General features: G+C 48.1%; 1 protein-coding gene across 5 annotated transcripts in view; it reads left to right on the top strand.

Moving 5' to 3' along the window:
* Slc6a17 (solute carrier family 6 member 17) overlaps positions 1-22,203 on the top strand; it is a 50,615-nt gene that overhangs the window by 8,539 nt on the left and 19,873 nt on the right. For 4 of the 5 annotated variants that reach the window (XM_036191489.1, XM_036191490.1, XM_036191492.1 and 1 more), the window contains exons 2-6: positions 8,928-9,300; positions 13,751-13,908; positions 15,512-15,638; positions 16,323-16,504; positions 18,027-18,137. In XM_036191489.1, coding sequence (XP_036047382.1) covers positions 9,015-9,300; positions 13,751-13,908; positions 15,512-15,638; positions 16,323-16,504; positions 18,027-18,137 — 864 coding nt within the window. In that variant the 5' untranslated portion in view covers positions 8,928-9,014. The remainder of the gene's footprint in view (positions 1-8,927; positions 9,301-13,750; positions 13,909-15,511; positions 15,639-16,322; positions 16,505-18,026; positions 18,138-22,203) is intronic. The other variant, XM_036191493.1, reaches the window with a different exon arrangement.

Genomic DNA, 22,203 nt, shown 5'->3' with positions numbered 1-22,203 from the left:
GGGGGAACACTGCAGGAGTTACAGTTGACTCCTCAGCCTCATTTGTTGTTGGGGACCATCCTCCTCCTACCCCCACCCCAGCATGTCCTGTGACACATGGTGCCCATCCACACTTACTTCTGAGATGAGGATGAATCCCATTTGTGAGATAGAGAAGGTGGAGCACTAGTCCTGGCTCTTTGAAAGAGGAGAAAGCCAACGAATCATAGTCAGGCTTCTTGGTGCACCTTAGGTTTTTTGTTTTTTGTTTTTTAGTTTTTTGAGACAGAGTTTCTCTGTGTAGTTTTGGTGCCTGTCCTGGATCTCACTCTGTAGACCAGGCTGGCCTGAAACTCACAGAGATCCGAATAGTTCTGCTTCCTGAGTGCTGGGATTAAAGGCATGCACTACCACCGCTCTGCACACCTTGGTTTTTAAACTACCACCTGAGGACATCCTTGGGCCATGACATCAGAATATTACATCAGAAAATGGAAAACTATTTAAGCTAGGAAACTAAGTGCAGGACTGGAAAAAAATTAAGGGGCATTTAAAATGCAAGTTCAATTTTTTTCATAGCATATTTATTGAACATGCATTAATAGAAAAACATCAGAATTTGGTCTTGCCAAGGAAGAGACCAAAACACAAACCCAACAAGCCTGTGAAATGGAATGATCAGAAAAATCACCATTCCTTGTATTTGACTTCTCAAGGAGTTTCTGCTCTTTTTTTCCTTCTAGCCATGTGGTAGCCAGATGCAGTTGGTAGGTAAGTGGTGTTCTCTATTATTTTACAGATGAATAAGGAACAGAAAGCTGGCTTCTGAGTGCTGGGTCCTCCCGACATGCTCAGAGAGCTGCACTTGATTAGTACCCTGGCAGGCCCTGCAGGCTTCTGGTCGGGCTCCGTGTTTACCTGCTCAGCTCTGCTCACTCTTCACCCTGCCTCTTTGTTTTAAAGGCAGCAGTTGAAAGTTCAACATGGAAAGAAGGTTGTTCTCGGAGGGTGGGAAAGCAAGGACTCCAGAAAGTCCATGTTTCACCCACAGAAATTTGTAGGAGAACCTGTGGGTAACAGGCAGGCGCTGTACAAGGAACAGCGAAGGTGGACAAAAAGCTACACCTTGGTTCCTGCTTTCGAGGAATGTCCTGTTTGGAAAAGGAATGGAGCATGTGAACAGCTGACTATCCTGGGAGCCAAGGTAGCCTTACAGAGTATGCCGAGGCGGGAAGAGAAAAGGGCCACTAGTGCTTACACAGTGACTTATAGAAGGTGTCACTGAGGTAAGGTGAAGAGGCAGACATAGAAGGCTTCTGGAGGCTGAAGACACGGAAGGGTTACTGTAGAGGGAGGAATTGAAGGCCAACATTTATGTGGATGTAGAGGGGATCAGATGCCGTAAGAAGAGCTATAAGGCTGGGCATGGGTGGAGCACGCTTCTAATCCCAGCGCTTGGGAGGCAGAGGCAAGTGGGTCTCTGCGAGTTTGAGGCCAGCCTGATCTACAAAGAGAGTTCAAGGACAGCCAGGGTTGTTACACAGAGGAACCCTGTCTTGAGAAACAAAACAAAAAACAAAAACAAAGAAAAGGAAGACGAAAGAATGAAGGGCTATGGGTGGGTTCTCTTCAGAGGGCTGTGTGTTTCTAGCAGGTGCTTCTGAAGGCTACATGTAAGGGCCAACAAGATGGCTCAGTAGTTAGAGCTGTTTTCTGCCAAGACTGGTGATCTAAGTTTGGCCCTGGAGACCCACATGGTGGACAGAAAGCACCAACTCCCACTAGTTGTCCTCAGACTTGCACATGCATGCACCCATACATATTCACACATACTAACACAAACATATACGTATATAAACAAAAATGTAACGGCCATAAGTAGGATGGCTAAGATAAATGAATAGGGAGCCTACCAAAGGTTCCTCAGAAAACAGAGGGCCTGAAGCAGAGCAGGGTGGTGGGGTCAGGACAGAGATGGGCACTCCTGCAAGATTTCATGACCACTGGACGGAGTGAAAGAGGGAGGAATTCAAATTGGAGCTGGGGTCCTTGCAGGTGCATCCTGGGAGAGGAAGTCCAAGGGAAGCTGCCTCGAAACCATGCAGGGCATGTCGGCTTACCTTCGGTGACTGTCAGACGTTTGGAGACAATAATTAAAAATAACTTGGAGGACAATTGTGTTTCTGATAGCAGTCCAACATGTTTTGAGCTGTGTGAAAGCCCCGAGGTACTGAGGAAAACTGCTGGGCTCACACCCTCTGTCACATGGGAATCAGGAAGCTACTACGCATTCTCCAAGGGAAGGGATCGAGCCACATTGTCTTTCCACCGCCAGATAATCTTGAACTGGACCTTGGCCTTGAGGCCAAGATGCTGGAGCTCTCAACTCCTGCTTAGAGTATACCTCAGCTTTTCTTCAGAATGGCCAGGTCACAGGATGATTTCCAGGGCCAGAAACTTTAGGGAGCAGAATTGGGCACACCACAGATGGGAAAATGTGTGCACTGTAGTGTGAATAGTTGGGCTAGCTGCCTGCTTTCCCAAAGATAGCATCTTGTTCACTCAGCTTCTCTGGGGAGTCCATGCCTTAAATGATCTGATACAAGAGATACTCCAGATCCAGAGGACCTAATCTATCATTCCAGAAGAGCCTTTCCTCTGTATTTAGTAGCTTTGGGGTAAGGGAGTCTGGGCGTGGCCCTGCTCACAGGGTGAGAACAGCCATGCCCTGCCTATGGCTGATTACCGAGGTGTTGTGCTGAGCATTTGTTGTGGAGCCATTAGAGCGCTGGCAGAAGATATTTTTTACCTGTCTGCCTCTTAGTCTCACTATATATTTTTTTCTCTCTCCTTTAAAGAAGATTCACAGTTCACTGCTCAGCCCTGCTTTTCTCACATGAGCTATTCTGAGCTCCGAGCCACACACACACACGGGTTGCTAAGTGACAAGCTGGCATGGAGGTTGCTCTGCGCTCCAGCCCCTCCCTCTGTGTTGTGCTTTAAGTAATGGAGGCGTTCCTTTCAGAGTACCACGCCACTTCATCGTCTGATGTGCTGCTCGTGAAAGACTTCACAACCTACCCCAACTACTACAGGGGGGATAACTAGAGTATAGTTAGGCTGGTTGTCAACACCTCCTCACTACACTCCAGCAGGATCTCAGCTGATGGAGAGTGGTAGGACAGACAGACTGCAGAGCCTGCGACACCCAATACCTGAGTGGTCATGCTTTGTTCATGCACGTGGTGTGCAGGAGGGACACACTCTGGATGTATGCTGGGAGGTTGCACAGATTCTTCATTTCACACAGGGAAACTGAGGTCCTGCAAAGTTAGGGTGCTGGTCACATATCTGGCTCATGGATGGTCCTCTGGGATGTAAAGGCAGAGCAGAGAGATGTTACCCTCTCAGGATTCTAGTATCCTGGTGTTTGTCCCAGGCCGTTTTAGAGCCATATGCTAGGTAACTGCAGATTTCCACATCCTGGTCTGAAAGCTGGCAGTTAGCCATAGACAACAAGCCAGAACATGGTCTCCAGACTCGGGGGCAAGTTATGAGGGCTAAAGTTAAGAAAGGTCATGTCAAGGGGCTGGTACCACCTTCCTTTTAAAGAAGCTGTACAAGGCTGCTGAAATGGTTCAGGAGGTAAAGGCAATTGCTACCAAGCCTGATGACCTGAGTTCAATCCACCCTCACGGTGGAAGGAGAGAACCAACTCCCACAAATTGTCTTCTGACCTCCATGTGTGCTGTGGCACACACACACACATAAATGCAATAAAAATTTAAAACACATTAAAGACGGGAAATAGCCCAGAGAATGAACAGGTAGAGGAGTAGACCTGTGGGGTGTGATCTTTGCTCTGCACTACTCCTTCTGGGTGCTCCCGTGTGTAGATGACATGCATGCAGTTTACTGCCTGTTTCTTTGAGCTGGAGTGGAGCTCAAATGAGAACCCACAGAGAGAAGCATTGGGGAGAGCCTCTTAGTCTGTGGCTCCTGTCCTGCATGATGTTCTCAGTGTTGTGAGGGGTGCTTTAGAACATACCCGTGACAGATGAGGGAACTGAAGCCCAGGCAGTTGATACACAGTGATGCTGGCATTTGAATCCAAGTCCAGCATAATCAATACCCCATACTATACCAGCATGGTGTGTGAAAAATGGTTTCAAAATTACTTTAAATGACCATAAATGCTATATATGAGCTGCTTTTATTGTTAATAACAGTGCTTAACTTTTATAAATAGTGTTGCTGAGGTTTTGGATCCATACCTGGAGCTGCATACTTGGTTCTTCTGGGCTCTAGGGTGTGTTGAGTGTGGTGCTGGTGAGAAGCCTTAGGAGGGTATAGTTCTTGCTATGAAGAATGAACATTTCTGGGCTGTGGATGTAGCTCAGTGGTAGAGCACTTGCCTGTGTTCACAAGGCCCTGGGTTAGATCATCAGCACCACAAGAGAAAAAAAGGTGGGCATTTCTGAGGTGGCCGAAATGTTCCTCTCAACCACCTGCCTCCACTGGCACCCCCTGCTCACTCTGGCTGGCTGGCTTTCTTTTCTTTTCTTTTCTTTTCTTTTCTTTTCTTTCTTTCTCTTCTTCCTTCCTTCCTTCCTTCTTCCTTCTTGCCTTCCTTTTTCTTTTCCATTTTCTTTTTCATGTTTTGGTTTCTCTGTGTATCTCTGGCTATCCTGGAACTTGCTTTGTAGACCAGGCTGACCTCAAACTCATGGAGATCCATCTAACTCTGCCTCTTGAGTGCTGGGATGAAGGCATGCACCATCACGGCCCCACTACTCTGGTTATTTCTGAGGAGAAAGAGGGGAATCATATAAGCAAATATACATGAGAACTTACATAGTTTAGTGTACAGTGATGAACACTGCCAGGCCTTCAGGCTGCAGCTGTTGGCAGCTGGATCCTTCCTTTGTGCCTCCTCGGTGCTGGGCACTTCCTTCCAGACATGGGCTGCATCTCCCAGCAGATTTCTGGGAGAGGGGGCCTGTCATTAAATAGAACCATTTTCATCATGAGGAGATCAGCCCTTGGGTAACAATGGGTCTTTTCCAGGAGCACACAGCTGGTATGTGGCCAGGTCCTCCAGTGGTCAACACCTCATCAAGAATGCCCATCCACGTCCTTGCTCCCCATCATGCCTTTCCTGCTCTTCCCCCCACCCCTTGCCCTGACCATTTAGACCCCATTGCTGTTCTTGAATTACTAACACTATTTCCTTTCATAAGTGTGTGTGTCTGTGTGTGTGTGTGTGTGTGTGTGTGTGTGTGTGTGTGTGTGAGTGACTCTTATCTCTGCTAGTGTTCTCTCCTGTCATTTAGGCCTCTTCATCCACCGATGCCGTTTCTCTTTGCAGCACACATCACCCCTGGCCATTACATTTGATTTTTATGGCTTTAGTATCTAGCCCTCTGAAAGAAATGTGAACTACACCAGAGGGTCTGTTTTGCTCACTGCAGTATCACTTTCCCAGAACAGATCCAGGTATGCCTGGCTCCTTCCTGCAACCCCTCCCCCCAGATCAACAGTGTTGATCCTGACAGGAGGACTGAATAGGCTGGGTAATTGATTTCCTTTCTCTGAGCCTTAGTTTTCACACACACACACACACACACACACACACACACACACACACACACACACGCATGGACCCACGCTTATGTACACACACATATATATATATATATATATATTGGGTGACATTTAATCTTTTCCGAATATGCTTCTGTCATCACCTGAAAGTATCACTGGATTTAGAACTTCCTGATTGCGGTTTCAGCCACCACTGCAGCTTGCAGACTCACATCATAAGCTTGCATCCTGCAGTCGCAGTGGTTCAGAGGTCCCTGGGCCCCTGTCCCATAGAGTGGAGGACACTCTGAGTAAGTGACATCAGGAGGGGAAGGCCATGCAGCACTAGTGTGGCCCTGTGGCTGCTGGGCACACAGCTGTGGCTGTCCTCTGGCTTTCCAACTGTGTGCTGCCCTTGTCCTTGAATGTTACTAGCTGAAAGTGGTGGTGCTTTTTTTTTTCCTTCACAATAGTGACTACAGCTGCTACTCACCAGGTGTTTATGGGGAAACATGTGCTCTAGTTGGTCAGCACCTAAGTGGATTCTGCAGCTGGTGGGGATCTCCCCTGGCTTTCTCCACTTTGAGCTTAATGATCAATAGATCAGACCTAATGCACTGCAGAACGTTCTGTGAAATCCTATGTGGGAGAGGTAGCTGGAGAAAAGTCTAAGCCAAGGCATCCCAGTGATTGCAGCCTTCAGACCCCCAACCATATCCCTGGCTCGAATCTGCAGTAAAAGCTTTCAAGGTTAGCTGCAGGGGAGGAGCAGGTTTCCAGACAAGGAGCTCTTGTGAATGCCTTAGGCTTCCTCCATTTGAGTGCCATGGGGTCAGACACTTCTGCATGTCCATGACTCACCCTGACATCCCAGGCCCAGACACCAGCCTCCCTATTGCATAACTCCTAGAATGCCCTTCACTGTGTAGCATGGGCCATACAGCAGCTGGGAAGAGAGCCCTGAGAGCTCAGGAGCCCTCAGACACACAAGTGCCACCCTGGATACCCTCTGGGACACAATGGGATGTTCAACTAACCCACTGTGCCAACTTGGGGCATCCTCCAGGATGCAGTGGAATATTCAGCTAACCCACTATGGAGTCTCAACAGAGTGTCTTACTGGGAATTCTGAGATCTTTTAGGCAGGCTGACTCTGCCCTAGTTCCTCCAAAGCCCAAGACCTTGATGTCTTGTTCCTGGGGTGGAGAGGACAGTTGCAAAAGATTCACTGCTGTTCTTGAACAAAAAGAGCAGGTTAATGTCACCTGCTGATGTGGCCCACAGCCTGGTCTGGGTAGAGCTAGCCAGCCCCTCCCCGTCATATAGGCCTCACAGCCTTATCACATTTTTAGTAGGGATGGGCTAGCCAGTCAGGTCCTAGCTGGAGTCAGCCAGAGGGGTTGTACCAACTCCAGAAGCAAGAATGCCTTGTGCCATTCTGCCACACAGTGACCTTGCCTGTGCTTTTCAGGGGGCATAGACACATGAGAAGAAGAGCAAGCCTGGCTCAGAGACAGCTTGTTCCCTTAATAAAGTAATTACAGAGCTGGCTAATTTACATCCCTAGAAAGATGCAGGGCAACGGTAGGCTGGGGTGTGTGGATAAGTGTGTGTTTAATTTTAAATCTTCCAGCCTCTCCTTAATGAGGAGGTGCCTTGAGATACAGCAGAACACTGGGATTCTTCAAAGCACTCATTTTCGTGGTGCTTTCTTTCTTCAAGGGAAAGTGTAAAAGACAAATGAGGGAAGGCAGCAGCAGGGGAGGGTTAGCCTCCCCCCTCCCCACCCCTTGTTGTGCCGACATTATCTGCCATAAAGCTGTCACTGAAGGATGGAGAACCAGCTCTTGGCTGCAGTGGCCCTCAGATAATGTCAGTGCTGAGCAATGACCCAGGGTTTGTTGGCACCAAGAAAACATTTCTAGGGCTCTGGTGCCAGAATCCATAGCTGAGCCCGGGCAGCTTTCCTGCCAGGAAAATGAAAGGAACTTAGTAGCTACTGTCCAGGAGCCCCTTTGTGAGACCCAGGGAGTTTTCTAAATCGTAGGTGGGCTCTCAGTTCTACCGAACTCCTGGTGACTCTTTGGCCCATGGATTATGTTTTGAACAGGAAGAATTTGGAGAAGCCAGACGCTGGCTTCCTGTATATATTAGTTACTTTCTCATGGCTGTAGCCAAAGACCTGACAAGAAGCAACTTGAGAGAAGGACGACTTTGTCTTAGGGTTCCTGTTGCTGTAAAGAGACACCATGACCATGGCAACTCTGAAAAAGGAAAAAAAAAAGAACATTTAATTGGGGTGGCTTAAAGTTTCAGAGGTTTAGTCCATTATCATCATGGTGTGACATGGTGGCGTGTGGGCAGACATGGTGCTGGAGAAGGAGCTGAGAGTCCTACATCTCAACCCACAGACAACAGGAAGTGAGTCTGAGTCATTGGGTGTGGCCTGAGCATATATGAGACCTCAAAGCCTGCCTCTGCCATCACACACTTCCTCCAACAAGGCCATACTTCCTCCAACAAAACCACACCTCCTAATAGTGCCCTTCCCTATGATCTTATAGGGGCTAATTACATTCAAACTACCACAGTCTTCTTTTGCCTTATAGATGAAGGAAACACAGCCTTCATTCATGGGGAAAGCATGGCGGTGGGGGCAGCTAGGGGCACTGGTATAAGGAACATGAGACTGCTTGCTCAAATCTATCTCCACAGGCTAGGAAGCCCAGAAGGGACTGCTAACTTATTTTCTCCCTCTTACCCTTTTCACCCCATCCGGGTCCTCAGCCCATGGGATGGTAGGCACACATTCAGGGTAGATATTATCCCCTCCCTTCCTCCTCTCTGGAAACGCCCTCTTACAACACTCAAAGGTGTACTGCATGAAGCTATTCCTTAATTTAACAAGTTGACAGTTGAAATTAACTACCATCCCAGGGTCCCACCAGGTGGTTTTGGCTAAGTAGAACACAGCAGGGGTAGGTGTGAGCCACAACCACGCTATTTCAGAAGGGGAAGGGTATGGGTATCCCCAGAGGTCTCAACTACTCTAGGCTATGCATTCTAAAAGATGGGTGCCATGGCAGATGATCTGTATTTGGGTTTGGCATATGGTTTTGCTGGTTCTGCCCCATTAGATTTCCAGCACCTTCTAGTGGTGCCCAGGTAACACCTATAGCAAAACAATGTGTGTTTACTTTCAGCTCTCCAATGAGCATCCTGGTGGGGACAGAGGTGAATGCTTGGGAACCTGGGGCCAGTATGGGCTTTGCACCAGGGTCTTGATTTGGGTTCTGTCTGTCTACTTCGGGCTTGTTATTTCTGGCATTGCCAGCCGATCCTCTGCTGCTTATCTGCTTTCACAGGCCTTTGGATGAGAGAGAGCTGACAGAAGCCGATCCCCACCTTCTCTGCGTGCTGGGGAACAGGGCTACACAGCCCCAGTGGCACCCATGCCGAAGAACAGCAAGGTGACCCAGCGCGAACACAGCAATGAGCATGTCACTGAGTCCGTGGCTGATTTGCTGGCCCTCGAGGAGCCTGTGGACTACAAGCAGAGTGTACTGAATGTGGCAGGCGAGTCAGGTGGCAGGCAGAAGGCAGCGGAGGAGGAGCTGGACGCGGAGGACCGGCCAGCCTGGAATAGCAAGCTGCAGTACATCTTGGCCCAGATCGGCTTTTCTGTGGGCCTGGGCAACATTTGGAGGTTCCCCTACCTGTGCCAGAAAAATGGAGGAGGTAAGAGGTAACCAGGATTGATTGAGGGTACCTGGAAAATGGGTTGGGCTGGGAGAGAAAGCACCATGCCTTTGCTGTGGCAGAACTGGAGTCCTTGGAGATAGGAGTGCAGAATTCCAGAACAAGACTCATAGAGTCACACAGTGGCTTGTAGGTATAAAAAGTCTGGAGGTCATGATAGGAGTGAGCGTTCTGGCTCCAGGCTGCCACAGTTCAGAACCTACCCTGGCCATAGCCAGTCAGGCCTGGGATCTAGTACAAGCTGCTGGACTTCTGTGCCTGTCACTGCTTACTCTGCAAATTGATTGTAAGAGCACTTCTTGCCTACTCGAGAGTTGGAAGGATTCAATGAATTTTATACACTGCCTTGATAAAGAACAACTGTTGGCTGTTACCATCAAACACTTAGGAGATACAAAGCACTGGGGCTTTTTGTTGTTGTTTGTTTTGTTTTGTTTTTTGTGGGTTTGTTTGTTTGTTTGTTTGTTTTGGTTTTTCGAGGCAGGGTTTTTCTGTGTGGCTTTGCACCTTTCCTGGATCTTGCTCTGTAGCCCAGGCTGGCTTCGAATTCACAAAGATCCGCCTGGCTCTGCCTCCCGAGTGCTGGGATTAAAGGTGTGAGCCACCACCGCCCAGCACAAGGCACTGTTTTAAGTACTTAAATGGATGTTGGGCTCGACTGCTTGAAACTCCTGTTTGAACATCTTGGAACAACGAAAGCACCAGTTTCACATAGTTCACCAGTGGGTTCCTCCCAGTAGCCTTGTTTAAGGAGAAGGTCGTTGTCTTTACTTCAGAGACTATAAAACTGAGGCATAGATAAGTTGGGTAATTTTTCCAGGTCATGTGACATGAAGATTTAATGCTAACGATGGGGTTCCACCTGGTGGGTGTGACCTGTGCACTTCATAAAACATGGCTGGCTGCCCGTATTGGATCCTCACGCTGCACCTGGATGCAGATTCCTCTTGAGCATATGCCCTGCTATAAAACTGTCATGAGTGCTGACAAAGCACCCAGAGTACATAGATGTCCCTAGGTACTATCTCTCAGGAGTATGGAAGTTTACCAGAACTTTCCAGAGGCAGACTGGCTTGAAATGATGGGAAAAATTACAGAAAATAAAGAAAACCATAGTAGGCTTGTGTTTTAGTTTCCTTTCTATGGGTGATAAAATACTCTGACTAAAAGCAACTTCAGTGAGGGAAGGGTTTATTTGGCTTACACTTCCAGCTCACAGCCCATCATCGAGAGAAATCAGGGCAGGAAATCAAGCAAGAACTTCTCAAGAAATCATGGATAAACACTGCTTGCTGGCTTGCTCACGGTATAATGCTTAGCTAGCTTTCTCATATAGCCCAGACCACTTCCCCAGAGAATGGTGCTGTCTATAGTGGGCTGGGCTCTTCAAGATCAATTACATATCAAGGAAATCCCCAGAAGACATGCCCAGAGGCCAGTCTGATCTGGTCCCTTCACCAAGTTCCCCTTCTCACTATAGTCCCCCTGACAGTCAATGTTAACAAGGGAAGCTAGAAGCTGCATTTCTAAGACCACACTTGTGTTCCTGAGAAATCCCTACACCATGGAACTTCATAGCTCCTGAACCCCCTGCTCTGGGACCACCCCACTCCAGCTTGTTGGATGGCTACAGCTTTCTAGGCATTTTGACTTAGCTCCTTCCTGCCTTCTCCAAGGGGTTCCTAACATTGTTGCCTCTCCCAAAATTTCTGCTCCATTCAGAGAGGGACACCCCACCTTTGGATTGGTTACTTTTTCCGTTACCGGAACAAAATAGCTAGCAGAAGACACTTGAGAGAAGCCACACTGAGTTTGGTTCAGGGTTCCAGGGCAGCTCAGTCTGTCAGGGTGGCAATGTGAATGAGTGTCTGGAGTCAGGGCAAGCACACTGGGGAGCTCGCCCTGAGGCAGAGCAGCAGGAGGCAGAGAGAAATACAGAACCAGGCACAGGCTGGAACTCTCAAAGACCCACCCAGGACTCACTCTGCCCTCCATACCTCTTCAAGGCTGTGCAGCAACACTCTTCCTTAGTCTCCCTGTTCAGAGCAACTCACTCCTTCTTCACAGCACCCTTTGGAGAGTGGAGGAGGGCGAAGTGACATTTTGGTAAATAAAAAATGGGTGCCTATCAGCTGTGTCCTTTGGTTTTGTCTAATATTTTCATCCTGTCTACATAGATGACAAAGTAACAGCAAAGAGAGATCAAGTAATTTGTCCAAAGGTGCAGAGTAGGTGGCAGAGCCCAGATTCCAGTCTTGATCTGATTCATGAGTCTGGTCTCAGCTCCTTTTCAGTCCGTATCTCAATTAAAAGGGGCCAAAAATGGGCTTTTAAGCCCCAGAAATAAATGGGCCGTGCCAAAAGTCAGGTGTGGTGTATAGACAGGGATCTGGGAAACTGCAGAGAGCCAGGCTCTGCTCACTAGGGCTGCATTCTGCTAACTGTCCTGATGCCCTGAGTGATGCTCCCAGCTGCTTAGTCCTAAGACTCCTGAGAGACACTGAGGCATCAGAAGAAATCCAAGTCGTGTTTTCCAAGGTGGAAGAGGGTGCTGCATGATTTCAATGATTGACTCACAAAAGTGCCTTTGATTAATCATGAATTCAGCTCATCTAAGTGTGCTGGCTTTAAGCCCTCTGGCCAGACTAAACTTCATGTGGTCATGACTTGCAGTCATTCATGACTAGGACAGAAGGAACCTGGGCCATGGGAGGCCAATCCACAGTCTTTTGGCCACAGATCACTTTTAGAGGATCTTCCCCAGGTTTGGGGAAGAGGAGAGACACATTTAAAGGAGATACCAATGTGTTCTGACACCCTGACACTCATCTCCCTGTACATCTTGTCCTTCCCAAGAACACTGTGGTAAAATTAAAAATGAACAAACAAACCAAAAAAAAAAAAAAAAAAAAAGCGAGGCTTCTGTTTCTCTCTAGCAAAGACCAAGACCGACCGGCAGGGGGGGGGGGTCCCATGCCCATGATTCTTTCGGCTCCCCCTTTTCTGAGCACTTGATGGGGCTGCTTGTGAGGAATAAGATGAACGAGTGGATCTCTGCACATGCCTCCATGCATGCGTGCCTGCATGTGTGCATGTGCATGTGTGTTTTAAGATGCGGCTGCTCTATGAGGCTCAATGGGAAACTTCTCTTGGAAGGCTCTCCCCATGAGTTCTCTCAGCAGATGTGTGCTCAGGTGGTCCCCTGCGGTGTGACCAATCCAGGATGTGTGCATACACATGCCTGCTGACATTGTCTAAATGAACCTGAGGAGCATGCCTCCCACGAGGTCTCCCAGGATGGCATCTGGGCCTTCTGTTTCTCCTGCATCCCCCAAGGCCTGAGTCTGCCATAGAGGAGACCCATGTTGCTGACTGACAGATCTGGTGTCCAGTAGTATTGCCTGACCTCCAGTGTTCATTGGCAGATTAGGCATGTGCCTGAGAAGGGTGAGTGACAGGGGACAGAGCAGTGTAGCTGAGGCTTTTGGGGACACCTCTCTTGAGAGGGTTTCCCTGAAGGCGCTAGGTAACCCAGGAGACAGGCGCCAGCAAGACAATTTGACAGGCAGGGCCTGGCCGATAGTGTTGCTAACGGGGCTATGTTCTTGGCACAACTCTAGGTGGGGTGCACTCATCCATGTCCAGCCGCAGCTTTAATTCTCTTGCTAAATGCCCTGTCACTTGGAATTGAGATCCTGTCTGCAGCTAGGTTTAAGACAGCAAGATGAATTTGTTATCTGTAATCTTTAGCAAGATCATTCTATCCTTTATGATCCCCTTATCACGCTACCCTGAACAACTAATTTCTCTTCCATTCCTCCCAATTAGCTGCAGATTAATGGTGCTGCTGATCAGACCCTCTCTCTCCCTGGAGAGTTTCCAAGCTCAGCTCCTCTAGAGTTGCTCAGTCTGCTGTGTCAGCATCTGTCTCAGATGCCAGCAGGCTGGACCACAGAGTGGGAAGGTGGGTGGGAGTGAGCCCTTGGGAATGAGGGAGCAGGACCTGTGACATCTGGGAGGGTTGTGGACAGGTGTCCACAGAGTACTATGTGAGGCCAGCGTCTGTGACTTGACATGTGGCTCCCTGAGAGGCAGGGAGGTATCTGCTTCGCCTTGAAAGTGGAAGGCACTGGCATCCATATGCTCCTCCATTTCACATCTCAAGTCAGAGGATCAAGGAGAGGGAAGGTCTGAATGGGCCAGCATTGGAGAGATCACAGCCATGAGCCATACCATTTGCAGAGAAGCTCCAGATGGTCTAGGATGTGGCTGAGTCTGTTGAACATGGCTGCCACCCCTTCCCGTACATTGTTGTCACTGCCCACACACTATAGCTAAGACTGTAGGGCATGGCTGCCACCCCTTTCCTTTCCTCACACTGGCACACGGATCCAGACCTTCTCTAACAGCCTTTCTCTTCTCCGTGCAGGTGCCTACCTGGTGCCCTACCTGGTGCTGTTGATCATTATTGGCATCCCCCTCTTCTTTCTCGAGCTGGCTGTGGGCCAGAGGATCCGCCGTGGCAGCATTGGTGTGTGGCACTACGTGTGCCCCCGCCTGGGGGGCATCGGCTTTTCCAGCTGTATTGTGAGTTCAGAGCTGGGGGCTGGCACTGTGTGGGAGGCAAAAGGGCCACTTTTGGATAGTGTGGAGGAGGTCACAGAGTCCTGGGCCAATGCAAGGGGAGCGAGAAGGAACATCAACAGAATAACTTACAGCTGGTGTTTCAGGGCCATAGTCACCATATTTCCTAAACTGAAAGTTGACACTGCCAGAAACCATATGTGACATTCATAAACAATGCAAAAGAGGGAAAAAAGCGGGGCCATGTTCACAGCGATATCTCAGTCCTTATTAGCTGGGGACAGATGGACTATCCCAGGTCCCCACCACTCCTTACCAGCCTTCTGCTCCTCATGAATTCTTCTCCCTTTCCTTGGGAAGTGAGTTTCAAATATCTGTGGTTTAGGACCCCTTGCTAGAGTGCCAAGCAAATGAACAGCTGAAATATTCAGACAGGAGCCTAATGGTCAACCTAGGAGGCATGAGGTTTTGGGACTTCCTGGGCCTGGGGTGGGGACTTCTAGGCTCATCTGTGTGGCTGTAGGTGAAATAAATCTTGCTGAGAACTATATATGGCTGAGGAAACTGAGCAACCCTTAAAGGTGAAGCCTGCAGGTGCCTGCTCTTATACTTGAGGTAAAAACTGGAATTCACTTCTGGAAGGGACTGAGGATTCTATCAAACACGGTGGGAGGATTATCCTAAGTCTGTTCCATCCTGTTGTCAAATGAGGCATCACCTTTGCTCAGCTTACTGAGGTCAGCTACAGTGTAACTGCCAGGCTGGTCGTGTGTGCACATGAGGGAGTAGGTGAACCCTCTACTTGGATCCAAAACACCACAGTTAAAGAAATGGATGCTTCTCAGTGTGTTTATTCCAGTGCAACCCCCTCCCTCGTTCTCTCTGTGTTTGTGAACACATGCTCCTTCACACAGTTGCTCACAAGAAAGGGAAGAAATCAAGGCCCTCTGCATTCACACTAATGAACAGTCTCAATTGTCTGGGACAGCCAGGCCTCTGGAAGGGACCCCTGAGCAACAGGGGCAGATGCAGCCGAACCCTGTCTATTAAACATTGCTTAGACCTCCAATTTTAATAAAACACTGCCAAGCTTAGTTGCTGTGTCTCTAGGGGTGGGCTGCTTGCAGTCCCAAAGAAAGAGCAGCACCCGAGAGAAGAGCAGAGATGGGAAAACCAGTGAGCCGTACAATCTCAAAAAGCACCACCATCTGGGCCTGTAAGGACCAATGCTGTGGTGTGTCTCTATGATCCTGGAGGGCATCTCTAATTAGAATCCTGAGTCATCAGGAAATAAATGATGGGGGAAGGGCTTCAAATGTCTTACAGGAATTTTAAACTGGAAAGGATTAACATTTTAAGAGTTTATTGCTTAAAGGAGAAAATTTTAATATCCCAGGAATTCCTTTGTGGACTGCCTGAGTACCAGATGAATGGAGAAGGACTGGGATCAACCCCTGCCCCCACTCCATCTTATCCCATACCCACACCCCCACATCCTCCATCATGGCTGGTTTTGAGCTGCTGGGCCTTGGATGGAGTGAAGTGGGGAGGGGGTTGGCTTTTCCTTTAGCCTCCTCCCTGATCTTAGCCTGACGCTTGTCCTCAGGTCTGCCTCTTCGTTGGGCTGTACTACAATGTGATCATTGGGTGGAGTGTCTTCTACTTCTTCAAGTCTTTCCAGTACCCCCTGCCCTGGAGCGAATGTCCTGTCATTAGGAATGGGACTACAGCAGGCAAGTGTGGGGCCCCTGAGGAACCCCAACTGTGGTCTCCAGCTAGCCCTATCCCAGGAAGGAGTCTAAACTGTTTAGTGCTAAGATTTGGGGTTTCATTGGTTCATTGAGTTACCTTGGAGAAATCACTTCACATCCTTATCTTCATTTTTTTTCCTCCTTCTCCTAAGAGAATGACCTACTGGTCTCCTGCTGGCCTAGCACACACAGGTCTCAGGGACTGAATTTTGTTTAGTTATTATGAACTACTGTGTTACTCCAATAGCATGTGTTTAAGAACAATTTTAATTTGTGTGCAGCAGACTGTCCCAATCCACAGATGGGAAAACAGATCCTGAAGCTGCTTTCTCACTCTCAGACTGTCCCTTTAACCAGTGATCTGAAATCTGAGTTTCCAGCCTCTGTCTCAGGGCCTCCCCCAAGAACCTTTAGACGAGTTTGGCACTTCTTTCTTTTTGTGAATTAATGAGCAGGAGATGGTCTAGGTGGGAACTCAGCCACGTGATTGTGGCCCAAAGCCCCATAGGTCCCATCAGAGACTCAGGATTCCTCAGGATCTGCCAGATCATGGCACAGCTCACCCTCAGCTACCCACTCACCCACTGCTGCCTGGGCAGGGTCCCACACAGGAGATGGCCCACAGGGCTGGAAGCTGAGGCCCTGTGGCCTTTGCTGTGGTTTCAGTGGTGGAGCCTGAGTGTGAGAAGAGCTCAGCCACTACCTACTTCTGGTATCGAGAGGCCTTGGACATCTCCAACTCCATCTCAGAGAGTGGGGGCCTCAACTGGAAGATGACACTCTGCCTCCTCGTGGCCTGGAGCATCGTGGGCATGGCAGTAGTCAAGGGCATCCAGTCCTCTGGAAAGGTGAGCTGGGAAAAGGCAGCAGGGACCCAGAGAGCAGGAGCTTGGATCCCAGGCCACCAAGGAAGAATACTTGAGTGACAGCATTGGCCTCTTGGGAGGGGTAGGAGCATTATCACCACAGACAGTCCAAGGATGAGCTTGCTGGAGAGTCATTCCTGGGACCCCTATGTGCCTTGGTGCTCACAGCTCAGGCCTGTTCTGCAAACATTAAGGAGCTAGAGGTGTTGACCTTGGGGTGCCACCTGTCTAGGTAGTGTCTCCTTAAGTTCTCGAGACAAAGCCCTTGCATCGGGTAGTCTAAGAAGCTTATGATGAAACTCTGCCCAATGCTGTCTGCCAATAAAGGGCTGTTAGAGCAGCTGAGAATTTTGAGGGCCCCAAACAGTCCAGTCAACGAAGCCGAGCCCTATCCTCCTTTCCCAGCAGTTCCAATCTTTATTATTGATGACCTAGCTGAATTCTTGGACTGCCAGGGATAGAAAGGATGACAGACATCCAAGAGCCCCCATTCATGTTCTAGACAAGGAAACTGAGGTCTATATAGGGGAAAGTGCCTCATCTAATGTCTTATGGCTAGTCAGTCTGGGCTGGAACTGGAGCCCTGGCTGGTTGGCTGAGGCTCTTGGTTCTTTGTCAGATGGATGAGTAAGGAAGCTGAGTTGTAGAAACACCAGTGGCACCATCTCAGCCTCCAACCTCCTCCCTCTCTGGAAGCCAAAATAGCAGCTGACACTTCATGGCATTTGTCAGAACTGTCACATTTGCACATCCTTGGCTCTCACCAACATGATAAGTTAGGAATATTACAGCCCTTTAGAGATGGGGAGATGGACGCATACTAAGTGGGTAGCCTCAGGATTCGGTGATGGTAGCTGAAAGGTCAGTACTCATGCAGATAGTTCAGGAAGCATCCTCTTGGCCTTTCTGCTGTCCTGCCCGTCATATCCCAGAATTTATTTCACTGCAGCCGAGGTCCCATGATTCAATTCTTTGTGTATGGTTCTGTACCAGGCATAGGGGCTGTAGAAAGGTATGTGACATATACCAGCTGGCAAGTAGTACATAGTTCAGGTTCTGGATCTTTAGGAGCTAGGCCCTCTTCTGATGGGTTCTGTTGGGGAACAGTGTCAAGACCTCCTAGATGCCTTCTGCTATAGGACCTCTAAGGACAGTTTGATCCTGGAATGGTCTACTGGGGACATGAGACCGGGACAATGAGGAGGAAAGCATAATGTTTGTTTTACCTCATAACAGCCCTTACAAGTGTGGACTGCTGGTTCAGTCCCGCCAGCCCTTGAAAGGCAGACCAGTTCCAGACACAGCCATGCTGACTCCAGCTTGTTCTGCTCCTGCCTGGGCCAGATGGATGGTGGGTTTGGCTCAGTGCCTGGGGGCTCCAGGCTCCACGTTCTGCTGCCTGATATCAGAGGAGGATCATGGGCACCAGCTGTGAGCCAGGAAGGGGTGGGGTGCCAGCTGTAGGAGGGTCTCTGCCTGACAGGGGCCTCTGTCTTCTCTGCAGGTAATGTATTTCAGCTCCCTCTTCCCCTATGTGGTGTTGGCCTGCTTCCTGGTTCGGGGGTTGCTGCTGCGAGGGGCGGTTGATGGCATCCTGCACATGTTCACTCCTAAGGTAAGGGTCTGTGGTTTCCACATGTGGGGGAGCCCTGGCAGATCCACTGGGCCTGGTCAGCTTCATGCGCTTTTACACCCAAACCCAACTGTGTGTCAGGTGCTTTGCTAGCCCCTGTAGAAAGGCACAAGAAAGGGGCATAGGCTCTGCCCTCATGTTTCAGGGAGAGGGACATTGCTTCAATCTGAGTAAAATCAAAGGCTCCAGAAAAGAGGTGGCATCTGAAATGAGCCTTGCAGAGCAGAAAGGGCTTCAGTGAGTACCAGGATGATTTATTAATCAAAGAAACCACGTGAGCAAGGATGTGGAAAAGCACTGAGCATGCTTGCAGCAATGGCAGAGGCATATTCTGTTTAAATGTGAAAAGGGAGCTTTACTCGTTCATTTGAGAGGTAGCTTCATTCCGTGTATCTGTGACAACAGGCGCCAAGAAGATGAACTCTGCTCAGGAATTTCAGTTTGTGCCCAAATCAGGAGAACAAGGAACTCACTCAGCCACTCTCCTAATCCAGTGACTAGCTTGGGAAGGGGCTGTGGGGGATCTTTGTTCCTAGAGGATGCAGCTGAGAAACAGGTGTCCTGAATATGCACACTTAGCCTTCGGGAAGGTGGTCTGTCCCCATCTTATGGCCATGACCATTTAGACCACTGGGCACAGCTATGTAAGTCAGGCCACTGGGGAATAATAATTTCAAATTGCCCTAAACAATGTACATCAGCGCCTCCAGCTGGTGAGGCTGAGAATTTCACCTCCAAATTCCCCTGATAAGTAGCAGCCAAAAGGAGTCTGCTAAGACTCTAGCCCACTGGCTCCAGGTCAGACTGGGCCAGACCAGCTTGAAACCTCAGGGCTCAATAGTGCCACCATACATGTGCATACAAATGCACACACGCACACTCCCTTACACAGGTAGTTCACATGGGGTGATAAAGCAAACCCCAGATTATTGTTTTATTTTTGCTCTTTTGGGGGCCCCACCCCAGATCCCACATGAATCACACACAGAGGCTTATTATTACTTATAAGTGTCCAGCCTTAGCTTGGCTTATTTCTTGCCTGCTTTTCTTAACTAAATTATCCTGTCTACCTTTTGCCTCTGGGCTTTTCCCATTCTCTTACTTCTGTAAATCTCACTCTTACTCTGTGGCGGGCATGCTGTGTGGCTGGTGGCTGGCCCCTGGGTCCTCCTCCTCCTCTGGCTTCTAGCTCTAGCTCCTTCCAATTTTCCCCTTCTGTATATACTCTCTGCCTGCCGGCCTCATCTATGTCTCTCTCCTGCCTTACTATTGGCCGTTCAGCTCTTTATTAGACCCTCAGGTGTTTTAGACAGGCACAGTAACACAGCTTCACAGAGTTAAACAAATGCAACATAAACAAAAGTAACACACCTAAAAACAATATTCTACAACACCAGATTCCATGGAGTTTGAAGTCCCCAGGTCTCTGACTCTAATGCCCAGCTATTATGAGTGTGTGGAGGATGGCCATGGTTAGGACCTAGACTACCCATAACTGCACAAGGATGCCTTGGCATCCTTGCACAGAACAACCAAGATTTCTACAGACATACTCACAAAGACTCGCCTTCTAAAGCATGAAGTATGTCTCCTAAAGCAAACCATAGGGCTGTTAACATGTGACATCTGATAAGAGAACCAGTCTGCCTCCTCTGGGGTGAGTGATCATGAGAAGGCCATCAGCCTCTGTGAACTACCTCAACAGTCATCCTAGTCACAGAAAAACCTCAGATGTCTACTTGAGTCTTTGAGTTAGACTTCACTGAGCTATAGGAGGATATTATATGCTCTGACGATGCACATGAACATGGAGACTCACATGTCTCCAGAGAGGCTACTGATGGACTTAAGAGTCATTTGTGTGAAGATCCTAAAGTTAATGGCAGAGACTCACTGGGCTTGGCTACCAGCCCCAGCGCGCACAGAACTTCAATTTACCTCATTGGATTCAGACACCCATTACAATGTCTCTTTAATTCTGAAGTATCTCAAGCTTATAATTACATATCTAGTAGTGTAATAGGCATTTTAGAGAAGTAAAACATAGCAGATGCCAATCAGGTGTCTTTGAAATGCTTTGTGATATCACATTCCTTTCTCAAAGGCAGCCACTGGCAGTCTGCTCTTGCCGCTATAACAAAATACCTTAGACTAAATAATTTATAAGCAAAAGAAATGTGTTGCTCATAGTTCTAGAACTGGGAAGGCCAATTGAAGGCACCAGAAGATTCCATTATGAAAGGGCAAAGGAACCAGCTTCAGCCTCTAGTGTAAAGGCCCCGATCCCATTCACAAGAGTGGATTCCTCACAGTTTAATCACTCCCAGGGAACCACTCCTGAGTATTAGTTTCCAATATGCAACTTGGGGGTTATAGAAACTGTTATCCTGAATTTGGGATTTATCTTGCTAATGCATTCTTTGAGATGTTAGACATATTTCTATAAACAGTGTATAGCAATTGTACATCTTAAAGTTTATGTGTATCTTTACAGGTATCCTTCTATGACTTGCTTTTGATTTTTAATGACACAACTCTTTCTTCTTTCTTTCTCCCTTCCTACCTTTCTTTCTTTCTTTTTTCTTATACTGATATGTAGGCTATAGCATATCTATTTTCAGTGTGGTATAATATTTCACCACAGAAAAAACTAAAATGTTCTCTACTTGGTGAACATTTAAGTTGTTGCCAGTTTTTACTATTGCTGATAAGGCTATGTTCTGGTTAGTTTTCTTATTGCTGGATAAATAGCATGACCAAAAACAATTTAAGGGGAGAAAGCTGATTTCATCTTATACTTCCAAGTCACAATCTATCACTGAGGAAAGTCAGAGCAGGAACTCAGGCAGAATGCTGCTTGCTGGCTCAGAGTCATGCTCAGTTGGCTTTCATATTTAGCTCAGATCTATTTGCCTGGGGATGGTGCTGCCCACAGTGGGCTGGGCTCTTCCATATCAACCATTAACCAAGACAGTCTCTTATAGGCAAGTCCACAGGCCAATCTGATATGGGTGGGATTGAGATTCCCTCTTCCTAGGGGTGTCAAGTTGACAATAAAAATGAACTAGCAGAGGCTACAATAAACATTATTATACAAATCTTTGTACAAGTTCCTCTAGAGTAAATACAGTAAAAATTGAAATTGCTATCTTAAAGGGTATGCATATCTTCAGCCAAAATACTTTCCAAGTGGTTGTATCCGTGAACACTCACACCAGGCATATAACTCTCATCAATCTGCATTTGACAGGCTTCATTTTTGCCCATCAAATAGATGCATATAGCTTATGTACTCATTGAACAGCAGGGACATCTCCTTTCTCAAACCATTTACAGAAGCCATGTAATTCTACCTTGGCATTTTTAGAGGCCAGAATTGTCTGAGTTGACAAATTAAACCTAGAAGCCCCTAGAGGAGCCACGTCCCTAAGAACCAGCACGGTACAGCTCATGGCTCATCTGACTCATTGGTCTCCAGGTCAAGCCTTTGTGACCCATCTTGACATTATGTCCACTGAGCAATTTCATGGTACAGTTCTTGCCCCTGACTTTGGAGGATTGAATTGAGCAAGGGGTGGTGGCTAACAAGACTTGAGCACTCCCATCAGGGGCACCCAGGCAGCCTGTGCCACTGTTCATCTGGAGTGTGGTTTCTATTTACAGATCCCTCCAGATACTGGGCAGAAAAAATGAATCCACTCTCACAACAGCCATCTTATAGTCCATGGAGGCTGAGGACCATTGCAGAGAAGTGACTGCTTTAGCTCAGGACCAGGAGATATGCAGTCTCTGGGGACATTTAAGAGTACTAAGTGACTGTCCAGAGTTTCCCAGGATGGACATTGTTTTATTCGTACAGGCTACAATATTAATAATATCCTAAGGGGTCATGCCATTCCACATCCTGAACAGAATCCAAGGAAATTTTGACCAGGGCATCTCAGACTCTTTTTCAGACTATGCTAGATGATGTGAGAGGTCCTCCCTCCTTCCCAGACTTCTTTGAACATCAGAAAATAGCCAAGCTATAGGACTATTCTTTCTGTCC

Source organism: Onychomys torridus, chromosome 6 (genome assembly GCF_903995425.1).
Source record: "Onychomys torridus chromosome 6, mOncTor1.1, whole genome shotgun sequence".
In the NCBI taxonomy this organism is placed as follows: Eukaryota; Metazoa; Chordata; class Mammalia; order Rodentia; family Cricetidae; genus Onychomys; species Onychomys torridus.
The sequence above is the reverse complement of the archived record's forward strand: the minus strand, read 5'-3'. Positions and strand labels throughout refer to the sequence as shown.